The sequence below is a fragment of the Poecilia reticulata genome, linkage group LG18 (genome assembly GCF_000633615.1).
Source record: "Poecilia reticulata strain Guanapo linkage group LG18, Guppy_female_1.0+MT, whole genome shotgun sequence".
Taxonomy (NCBI): Eukaryota; Metazoa; Chordata; class Actinopteri; order Cyprinodontiformes; family Poeciliidae; genus Poecilia; species Poecilia reticulata.
This window is the reverse complement of record NC_024348.1, coordinates 1,615,967-1,627,892: the sequence shown is the minus strand read 5'-3', so window position 1 is coordinate 1,627,892 and position 11,926 is coordinate 1,615,967. Positions and strand designations below refer to the sequence as shown.

At 37.7% G+C, this 11,926-nt stretch overlaps 2 protein-coding genes across 2 annotated transcripts; both read right to left on the bottom strand.

The window, feature by feature from the left end:
• Positions 1-760: 760 nt before the first annotated feature.
• LOC103480214 (eotaxin-like) lies at positions 761-1,674 on the bottom strand. Its single transcript, XM_017310297.1, has 3 exons — positions 1,541-1,674; positions 1,228-1,339; positions 761-1,089 (listed from the first exon to the last, which is right to left on the bottom strand). Exons 1-3 carry the CDS (start codon positions 1,608-1,610, stop codon positions 996-998), a joined length of 276 nt encoding a protein of 91 aa, XP_017165786.1. The 5' UTR covers positions 1,611-1,674; the 3' UTR covers positions 761-995.
• An 852-nt stretch (positions 1,675-2,526) lies between these two features.
• LOC108167165 (C-C motif chemokine 3-like) lies at positions 2,527-3,492 on the bottom strand. The gene is made up of 3 exons (XM_017310296.1): positions 3,392-3,492; positions 3,061-3,172; positions 2,527-2,919 (listed from the first exon to the last, which is right to left on the bottom strand). The coding sequence occupies exons 1-3, from the start codon at positions 3,459-3,461 to the stop codon at positions 2,826-2,828; spliced, it is 276 nt and encodes a 91-aa protein (XP_017165785.1). The 5' UTR covers positions 3,462-3,492; the 3' UTR covers positions 2,527-2,825.
• Between the last annotated feature and the right edge of the window lie 8,434 nt (positions 3,493-11,926).

The following is an 11,926-nucleotide window of genomic DNA, read 5'->3' as shown; positions in this document are numbered from 1 at the left end:
CACACGCGCGCACACACGCACACACACACGCGCACACGCACACGCACGCACGCACACATGAAATGGCTTTAATGTCGACTGCAGCTTTCAGCAGGCCGTTCAGGTCGCTGTAGTTCTGCTAAATGATGTTATTGTTTAGATTTGAAGAGAAACCGAAAAAGCCGAACTTGTCAGCGTACCATTGCTTCAAGACTTTTAAGGATTTGTCTGAACCAGTATTTCTTTTCAGAGGGGAATAATTTTTCCATTCAAAATTATACAATTTGTAAAAACTGCATTACATTTCTTTATGTACAGATTTGAACTGCAGATTCTCTCTAATCCAGAGTCTGAACAATTCATGGATCCTCAAATATATTTAAATATGTTACAGGAACCCACTGATAGTTAGCATGTCAAAGAAACAGGTCAGTCTTCAATAAATCCATCAATTTTCTAATAAATTTTGAGTTATATTTATAACAATTTTGTTGCCAGACACTGATTCAAATTGAGAACTCTTCTTGGTTTTGAAAGTTTCACCTTGACTTATTACTTGTTGTTTTTGACAAACTGTTCAACTTTTGCCTTTTCTGACCACAATTGTTTTTCTCCAGAAGTTATTGGACTTCTTCACGAGGCTTGCCACTGTAATGATCCAGGAAATAGAAACCACTAGTGGCAGCAGGAAGAACCAAAGGTGTTGCTAAGGACTGTGGCAGAGAGATGGAAGGTAAGGCAAGTTTATTTTTATAGTTTATTTTTATTGCACAATCTTAAAATTTAGTAAGCAAAAACATTACATTACAGTAGGACTATAATAAAGACTACAATTAACATTCCAGACATAATTGATAGATTTTAAAAGAATTTTTTATAAAAACAAACAATGATGGTACATTCAAAGCAAAATCTTTGCTTGAAATAGAAAAGCTTTAATACCAAAATCATGATCACATTGCCGGTTCACTTTGTTCTTCACATGAACTGATAAAGCAGAACAGCAGGCAGATTCTTTACAGGGACTTCCTCTCCAGATTCTCAACAATATTCTGCACCCAGTCTTCCTTTGAATCCACACAGATGCGGCGTGCCCTGCGTGTTATTAAGCTGAAAGAAAGAAAAAAATCACAGATTTCTCTTTCTCACAAAGGAGGAATGGGAAAAACAAGCTTCACTTTGAGTAAAACAGTCAGAACTGATCATTTTATAACAGATACTAACAGAAATCCAGTTATCAGTACTTACACAACTCCACTTGTGGCGCAGCGGGGATCAGTCCTGTAATATGAATTGATGAGCTTTTTGTTCACTGGGTTTCTGAAGAATTCAAAGCAGCATTCAATGGGACCACTTCCATCTGAAAATGACACAGTTAGTTAATAAAGAGTTTGAATGAACATGAGTTACAACGTTTAATTTTCCTTTGGGATCAATAAACAAACTTTGAATTTGAATTGAATCAGAATGAGAATCCCTTTTGTTTTTCATTGCGCAAGAAAGCGCAAAATTGAATGTAAGATCAGCTGATCAGAGAATTGTCATCTCCAGGTGAACTTACGTTGGCAGAGGACAGTGGACAGCAGACCTGCTCCCAGGATGCAGAGCAGGAGGATGTTAACAGTTTTCATGATGACCAGATGTTCCTCTGTTAGCGACGATAGAGATGCTCTGGGCCGTTTGAACAATCGGCAGACCGATGCTTCCTTTATCAAAACAGAGGTGTTAAAAGAGGCAGGGTCTCCGTGGTTACACGGTGCCTGAACGCCTCTGAGATGGTGAAACTTTCCACTTGGTTAGACAGATTGAAGAGGAAATGCTGTGGGTCGACCAAAAAAAGCATGAAGTCAGTGAGCTGAAGAAATAAACACCAACACAGATCTCTATTTTAATTGTTTATTTTGGGATAAACTTTAAGCATGGAATAAGTAAATCCTTTAAAATGACAGTAAATGTGGGGTTAGGATTGGAAACAGATTAAATACACTTAGAAACAGTGCTGTGCTTTTGTATTCAGCCCCTTCACTAAATTAAATGTGTTTATTTGTAACATGTTCAATGATGTTTTATATTTTAATGCATTTTCAGTTTAGGAGCAGAACATCTTATTTTCGCCCCCTGCTGGTAAAAGTTAGCTAAGGTCATCGGTTGTAGAACCTGGAGTTATTTCTGTTAATCAACAAACAGAAACAAAATAGTGAGTTTTATGTTGCTAGGTAAGTTGTGAGTTTAAAAGTGATCTGTAACTACAGTACATTAATACTAAGTTAAACGTATATTACTTAAATATAAATTTTTAGGACTAAAGACTCAGGGATGCTGTGGTGATGCAGCATCCCACAGGAGGCCTTCGTCCTTGATGTGGCCTTTGCAGGTTTGATTCCCAGCCTGGTAGCTTTTACTGCATGTCTTCCTTCTCTTTCATTAGCTACTTTCATGTCTTAACACTTTCAAATAAATGACCAAAAAACAACCTTTAAAAAAAGATTAAAAACTCAGAACCAATTGATAAGAATCAAGTTTATTTTTGAACAAAAGCAAGCAAAGGAAAACATACAGCAACCAAAGGAAAGATTTTTTGATGATTTTGTATTTGATTAGAGAAAATTATGAAAACAAAACAATAAGAAAAGAAAACATAAAATCAACAGAAATCCGAACGGTTCCAGTCACTGATGTAGATGGTTAATGTACAAAACTTCCAAAAGAAATGATAAAGACATCAACAATGATTACATTTAAAGGCAAAATCTTTGATTATTTGAAACAGAATAATTCTGATACTGAAAACATGATCGCTTTGCAGAATGTGTTTTACTGGATTATCAGGACAGATGGCAGCTCCTTTAAAAAGACTCTATGTCCAGAAAGTCAGTAAGATTCTTCACCCACATCTGGTTTGGATCCGCACAGATGCGGCGTGCCTTTTGTGTTATGAAGCTGAAAGAAAAGACATTTTTCTCAAAAGAGGGATAAAACTAACAAATGAACTTTGATTTCAACAGAACTAAAGCAAAGTCAAAAATAAAGAAGAATAATTCACATTCAGAGAATAACAGGGACTGACTTATCAGTACTTACATAACACCACGATGGACGCAGCGGGAATCAGTCATGAAATATGAAGAGATGAGATTTTTGTTCACTGGGTTTCTGAAGAATTTAAAGCAGCATACTTTGGGACCACTTGCATCTGAAAATGACATCGTTAGTTAATGAAGAATTTTGAATGAACATGAGTTACAACATTTAATTTCCCTTTGAGATCTATAAAGTAATTTTGAATATGAATTGAATCAGAATTCCTTTTATTGTCATTGCGCAAGACAGCACAGTAAAATAACAAAAAAAAAAGCCTAATGTGAATGAAACATCAGCTGATAAGAGAAGCTTCGTCTCCAGGTGAACTTACATTGGCAGAGGACAGTGGACAGCAGAGCTGCTCCCAGGATGCAGAGCAGGAGGATGTTAACAGCCTTCATGATGATCAGATGTTCCTCTGTGAGAGATGATTGAGACGTTCTGGGTCTTATGAACAAACAGTGGGCTGCCTTAAATATTAAAATATTAAAAAAGGGTTGGAGGTGTCAAATGAAAGAGGAGGTGTTGGTGGTTACTCGATGACGGAATGCTGCTGTGACGGTGAAACTTTCCACTTCATTAGAAAGAGTAGATGACAGAGGAAATGCTGCTGTGGTTGGACCAAAATGCACCTGAACAGCAAGAAGTAAAAAGTGTAAAACTTCTGATTCCAAAAGAAAAAAGAAAAAGGTTGAGAAAAGCTGAAAGGAATATATTTAAACCTTTATTTACTTAATGATTTGAGTTGGTTATTAGCCCTTTTTTGCCTTTTGGTAAGAAAGCAGAGTTGTGTTTGATGTTAAAGAGGACAGCTCTGATCCTGATAAGTTCTGGGTCAGGAAAGTAACACTTATAGTCTCGAGCATCAGGGACCTATCCCGTCTTATTATCAGACAGTTCAGATAATCTAAAGCAAAAGAGGGATGAGGAACATATTACAAGGTTTTCCATTACATTCCCTTCTTTTGATTAAGATAAAAGACATTACTGAGGGGCATTGGGCTTAAAAACCGTGGAAAAAAGTCACTGACAAATTCTTTCCATTGTCATAAACACATTTGTGTCTGTTCTCTGAAAGGTGGAGCAGGTCTGTGGCAGTACCAACCACCACCCTCATGGAAGGAGGATGACGCTGATGAAGAATGTGCACAGGAGCTTCTACGGACCAGCCCTCTTGAGCTTTTGCCTGAGTCGAAGGCGATTGGCAGGATCTTCTCCGTATGTCTTCTTTCTTTGGGTTCAGAGGCTTCTAGTACTTGAACGCACCGTCAGAGTGACGTTTTCTCTTTGCTGCGATTAGGTTGGTTGGCGTCTGGCTGGATTCACCTGGTGGATCATGAACTCGTCTGCAGTGACTTGCGTGGACTCAGATGGTTCTTTCAGCAGTCTGAGTCACAAACAGCCCTTGGAAGAGTCCTTGCCAAGTCGCCGGTGTTCTCTATGGAGCTTCTTCAGCACCGTCCGGTCAGCAGGCTTCAGTCGGTGCTGACGGATCTCTGCAGGGGTCAGTGTGCAACTTTCACAGCCTATAAGACTTCATAAAGAACAGCGGAGAGGCTGTGCAGTGGAATAACGCTGCATCATCACAAACAGCAGAGGAAGGGCGTGGCCTGTTCCTTTACAAGGTTCCTTACCACAGACCATGCATAATTTGCAGTATTTACAAATCTAATGCCACATTACATAGCTGACAATGTGGCATCATCAGGGCCTCTTCACACCACTGGAGAGGCCTGCACTCTGCCACAGACACGTCTCACCTGTGGAGGCAAAAGACTGCAAGGCATACAAACCAGCATAGAAAACGAGGGGTTGAGTGTGGGGTGTGAGTGAGTCCAAGCAGAGGATGGGGAATATGGCTGCATCTTTTACAGCAGAATCTTCTTTTCCAAAGAACAAAAAAAAAAAACAACAAAAAAAAAAAACACACTACTCCAAATGTAGAACATGAATCCATACAGAATGTCATGACTGTCCTGAGGCAAGTTTTCAAGCTTCAACAGAGAGAAAGAAATAATTTCAGCCTTTTACGCAGACAAGACAAGAGGCAGACACATCCTGAAAGAGAACAAGATCAGGCTTTGAGAAGGTTGAATCAGAAATACCAATCCCCGTGAGGATCCCCATCTTGTGTAGTGACAATCCAAACTGCACATTTCTTAATAGTGATGCTAGTCGTGTCCAAGAGGACAGATGTGTATCTGAGATAATGTCCCATCTATTGATGTGTTTTTTTCTGCTCCAAAAGGGGCAACAGATGTTCCCCTGATAGCGATGATAGTGAGCAACACCACAGCTGATGGTGTGGGCCTTTAAAAAAAACAGTATACTGTAGTACTGCCTTTATCAAGATCAAAATATTGAAAAATGTGCCAGACTTGTAAAAAGAGGGAAGGAGTGTGTCTACTCTGAGTCACTTCCTGTTCCTATTATCCAGCCTTTCTCAGGACCTGAGCTGGTTCTCACACAGAACCGTTCAGAAGAATATCCAGACGGAAAACATCCACAGAACTGTCCAGAGGCGAGCATCAGGGCTGACCTTCACTCTATCCAGGATGTGTTTAAGGTTAGGAAAAAGGCTGCTAACATCTCTGGAGACCCCACACATCCTGGATACAAACTGATGAACATTTAACAGTCAGAGTTCCCAGATCAATACCATATTTATATACCTGGGCTGTCAACTGTGACAAGTTACCTCATGTGATTAAACTGAAAATATGAATGTATTAATATAACATAATGCAGATTAAGCTAACTATTCTGACCTAAAAGTCTCTCTCCTGCAGAGCGTAGCCTAGTTCATAGCAGCAAGTTACAGGCTTGACAAACGACAGCATCCGATGAAAATTTTCTGTGATGGCAACAAATGTTGAACATTCAAATTTCTTGTTTGCTTGTACAAACTTGACAGACAAGGCTGATTTATTCTAGTTTTTACATCAAAATGACTTTTCGTCATCATTTCTAGATGTTTTCTGCAGTTGGGTTGTCACTACGCACTTTTCTGAACCATGACAGATTGTTGTTTGAGTTGTCTTTAACCACCAAACCGAGTCAAGCTATATATACATACATGTGTTTTATGACCCACATAAAAACGCAAAAACATTTCTCCCCCTCAGCTTCCTCTTTAGCTGAATTTTGCAGAGACCTGCATTTCTGCATTAATTTTTAACAAACACTGACTACAAATATAGACATGAGACACTTGTATACTTTCAAATTAAGTATTTTTTAAAATTTAACATTAGCTAGACGTTAATGTTAAATTTATTTGTATAACACATTTGAAAACATAAACATTTGACCAAAGTACTTCACAATTTACACCAACTGTCATAATACAGAATAAATGAGCAAAAAGAAATGACAAGAGTGAAAAGAATGTATTAAAAGTATCAGAAGAATGTGGAGGCTTCAACCTGATTTTCAGAAATATGAATAACAGCTGATGATCTTTCTGACCAAGAAGGAACATATAGAGTACATCTGTTGCAACATTGATATGAATAAACTTATTAACATTAACTTTTATATTGAATGAGTGGTGAGGTTTACCTCTTAGACTCAACTAAACGTGTGACTGTATAATCCTAACTGTACATGAATGTTTGCTCCTCTGTTCATCTTTCTGAATATGATTAATTTCCTATTAAGGAAATTTGAGGTGCAGCAAGCCGTCCCTGCTGCATCACAAAGTCACACATCGAGCAGAACGTATCCTGTTGGGTTTGTGGTTGTACCCAGAAATGTTTATCATGACTGCACACACACATGAAATGGGTTTAATGTAGAATGTTGCTGACAACGGATTATTCAGATCACTGTAGTTCTGGTAAACTCTGTACAGTTTGTTCCAGTTTTTGATTAGTTTTCCTGAAGATCCTGGTTGTAAAACTGCAAAATCTAACAGTCGGAAAAGACAAAAACCTAAATTAATCTTAAATTTAAGAGTGATTCAATTCAAGCAGTCTCCACAGCAAATAACAGTACTTTCCCCTTTACATATTTATGATGGCTTATAAACTTTTTGTTGAAGTGTTCTTGTTTTATGTTTTAATTTGACTCACTAATCAGCCATCTTAAGCTTAATAGTAAAACTTTTAACACATTACACTAACAATAACTTTGCAAACAAAGTTTTAATTAATTTATAATATACAAATATTACCAAACATTAACATTAGATATTGACTGATTGAATTATTTCTGCTTTCAGCTCACTGCTGAAAACCAGCGGGAGTTTGAAACAAGGTGCCCGCGAGACAGACGTTCTCTCTCGGCATGGCGAGCCAGCTCCGTCCGGTCAGCTGGTAGAGCGGGAGAGACGAGCCGGTGGTGGAAGCGGGAGCGGACATGTATGAGGGGCCCTCATAGACATGTGCGGACACGACTGAGCATTTCGGTAAATTAAGCGATATGTTAATATATCGAGCAGATATTTCATATTTACTCAGCTAAATTGTCACCTAATAACTAATGGGCTTAACGCAATCGATATTTAAGAAGATTTTTATGCTTTTATATTCTGAATGGATATTTTTGTACTGTGAATATATAAACTTTGGGTACGGCAGCGTAAATAGTTACGTACGTCTGTCACTTTCACAGTTACAGAGCGACCCGCGCGCCTTTTGCGTCCACCAGTGAAGGACGCGCGAGAAAAGCAGGGAAAGGAGGCGATTGGAGGATTTCTCAAACATGCACAAAAGAATCAAAGCAACTCTCCAGGTATGTTTTTGATTAAATAACATTATATTATTATGTAAAGCTAAATAAAGTTGATTTTATATAGTACTGCCCTTTTGACATCAAAAGCATAAAGTAAAAACTAACATGTACAATAATGTTTTAAGTTTACATCTTCAATCTAAGAGCAAAATGTATTCTCTTCGCCCCCTGCTGGTAAGAGTTAACTAAGGAAATATGTTCAGACTGTTACTTTTTTTTTTGTAAATTACAGAAGTAAAATTTAGTAACATGCGTTTTATGTACAGGTTTCCTAAATAAGTTGTAAATTGATAATAAAACTACAACTACAATAAAACAATGTTGTCGTTAAACCTGCCTTGCTTAAAGCTTAATAATTAAGATTCAAAAATCAGAACCATTTGACAAAAGTTACATTTATTTTAGAATAAAATCAAGTAAAAGAAAGCACACAACAACCAAAGGAAACATCTAGAAGACTTTGTGGGATTAAAGAAAAATAGAATACAAAAGCAAAAAAGGGGGAAAAAAACAACAAAAACACCAATACAGTCAATTCTGTAGGACAGCAGGTGTTGTACAAAGCTTTCAAAATAAATTTTAGCGTAAACAATGATTACTTGAACCAAAATCTAATGAAAAAAATCATAATCACTCTGCCACAAGCGTTTTATTGGGCTTCATGTGGTCTGGTGAAGCAGGACAGGCAGATCCTTTAACGGGGATTTTTCCCCAGAAAGTCAGTAATCGTCTTCACCCAGGGCTGCTTTGCATCCGCACAGATGGAGCGTCCTCTTTTTGTTATTAAACTGAAAAGAAGACGAATAAAAAGAGACTCACCAACGAGCTTCACATTTTACAGAAGTAAAACAAAGTCAAGATTAAAACAGAATAAATGAATGTATTTAACACACAGAGGACAACAGGAGCCCAGCTTGCAGTACTTACACGATTCCACTCAGCGAACAGCGGGGATCAGTCTTGTAATATGAAGAGAAGAGATTTTTGTTCATGGTGTTTTTGAAGAAATCAAAGCAGCAGTCGACCGGAGTATTTCCACCTGAAAATCAGACCGTTAGACTGACATCAGCTGATCGGAGAAGCTTCATCTCCAGGTGAACTTACTGTTGCAGAGCACCGAGGACAGCAGAGCCGCTCCCAGGATGCAGAGCAGGAGGATGTTAGCAGCCTTCATGATGACCAGATGTTCCTCTGTGAGTGACGATAGAGACGCTCTGGATCGTTTGAACAAACAGCATGCTGCAGTGCTGCCTTTATCCAAACCCAAACATGAAAAAAATCTGTCAGAGCTTCTGTCAAAACCCAGAAAAGTCTGGGTTTTTGTGGTTACAGAGTGACTGAACGGTTCTGTGACGGTGAAACTTTCCACTTGATTAGGCAGAGAGAAGATTTCAGAGGAAATGCAGCGGGTGGTTAGACCAAAATGCATATCAACAGCATGAAGTCAAAATATTCCCCCATATGTAAAACGTCTGTGATTCTGATATAAGATAGAAAGAAATTTGACAAGACTAAAAGGACATGTATATATTTGTGTTTATACCTTTGTATTTACCATTTGCTGCATGATTTCATGCTGGATTTTACAATTTTTCCTAAAGCCAAACACACACAAAAACATTATTAGGCGTCATAACTAGGACAGAATTGAAGCGTATTGATTTGAATTTCACTCTGTCTGTTTTATGAGGTTGATTTGATTTTATATTTCTCAATATGAATGAAATCTACTTGACATGTAAAATATCTTCCTCTGACATTTGTTGTGAATTGGTTCAGTATAAATAAACTGAATGGACTGGGATGAATGGTGAGTGAAGTCTAGCAATAAACCTCAAGAATCAAACTTCAAAACCTTCATCTCTGACCCTCGAAGCCTTTAGATTAATCGACCAGTGATGTCTAGAAACTGGTCCCAGAACCGAACCATGTGGTACCAAGTAACGAAGAGGTGATCAAGTGGCAACATTTTTGCTGTTTCATAGTTTAAAACTAAACTAAAATATTTAAGGAACATCAATCTCATTTAAAATGGTGTTTATTAAAAAGAAATCATTATCTTTAAGATTTTAGAAAGAAAAGGAAGTTTTGGTCTGAAATTCAAACAAACTAAAGAGTCAGGTAGATTTACTCCTGCATGCTTTAAAACATCAATGATAACATTTGCGTTATAAACAGCATGAGGATTGTTAGAGTTTGTAGCAGTAATTTCAGATAAATATATGTAGAATACCTGGTTATTAACTAAATGCACAAACCTAACAAGACTCCTGGTAGAGAGAAACTCATGGTGCTTTAAACACAAAGGATTTGCTGTTAGTAACGGCTACTGGTAAAAACAGAGGCAAAAACAGCAGCAGTGGAAAAGTTAAATACATGACAAAGCTTGATTGATAAATATTGTAGTTTTCTTTTTTTTTTTCTATTTTGCAGACGCATGTGATTTTCTTTCTGCAGTAACTGGGACAGAAGATTTCACACAGATGGAAACATTTGATTCATTTGACCAGAATAACACGTCTAATCAACCTGATCATAACACGTTTAAGATGAGTCGTTTCCTGCTGCGTGGCGGTGAAATATTAAACACTTAGTAATACATTAATCAAATGTTGTGACACTGTAACATAATCATGTGCATAAGCAAGCTTAAATTCTTCTATTCTTGTTTGGTTTTATTTTAACTCTTGAATTGAGCTGAATTGTGAATAATTTCACAAATAGTGGATGCAGTAAGTCTTTCTACCAGCAGGGGGCAGCGTATGTCTATAAGTTAGCGTGTCTGACTCAGGTCTTACTCTGTGTTTCTCAGTTACGTTTACTGGAGCTGCTTGTGTTAAAATTCTTAGTTTTATAAAAAAAAAACAAAGACTTCATATGATCTAGTAATGCTAGAAATTTTGATGCTTTAGTTCACATTTATCTGACAAGACTAGTTACCATGACTACGATACACATTTTTTGATTCATTATTGTGTTTTTAACATAAATAACTTTAATCCATCTTGCTGCTGAAATGTGCTGTTCAGGTAAACGTGACCTGACCTGAATTCAACCTCAGAGGTTGAGTTTAGCTTAACAGAAAATCGCATCACCTTAAATATTTTTTCTCTACTTCGCTCAGCTGAAATCTTGTGAAATTTGTCTGACAGTTTTGTTTGTGGTCAGAACACACCAAGCTGAGGTAGAGAAYGTGTTTCAGCTCAGACGTTTCTCACTGCTTCATAAAAACATCGTGTTCTGAACTCAGTTCAGGAGGATGAGCTCAGAGAGTCCAACTCCAGAATAAGATGTTAAYATGATTTCTGTTTTAATAATGATAAAAATAAAAATATTTTAAAGAATCTGTAGAAACTCACTTTTCAGTTCAGCAGARAAAAAGCAGTGAGAAAATGTTTCATGCAACGATGAGTCAACAATATGACACCATGTTGGTTTKACTGTAAGATGAGGAAACTGGTTCCTGTCCCAAATAAATCTCCTTTTGACAAATTCCATTATCAGTTCAGATTATCTGGACACAGATCTGAGCGATCTGTTCCTCACATTCTCTACTTAATCTACCTTAACGGTAATGCAGCCAGCCAATCAGGATCAGCCAAATGTTGGCATTATGACCCAGCTTCTGCATTTATCAAAAAAAAAAAAAAAAGATCAAGAAAAAAGCTAACTGGTACACTGAAAAGTATTCCCATTCCTCTTACCAGTGTCCCGCCTCTCCTCTCTTATCCGACAAATTTTCAGCTTTCAGCGAAACCAAACATGTCAGATGTTACTTCTTAAAGCTTTCTACATAAACCTCACTGAGAGACAGAAGAGCAGAGGTCAAAGTTCAACTTCAGTAAGTTGCAACCAGCTGTGCCTGTTGTGTCACATAATCACGTACTAAGCAGAATGTCTCCTGTTAGGTTTGTGGTTTTATCTAATATGTTCATCATGGCTGCAGAGAGACGTGAAACCATCGTAACACACCAAGCTGAGGTAGAGGTGTTTCGGTTCAGACGTTTCTCACTGCTTCATAAAAACATCGGGCTGTGGTTCATCCTGTAGCTCTAATCTATAATGTCAGTCTGTCTTCTTCACTGACTGAGTGAAGTCAGAGATCAGCAGCAGATCAAATCATGCAGCAGGT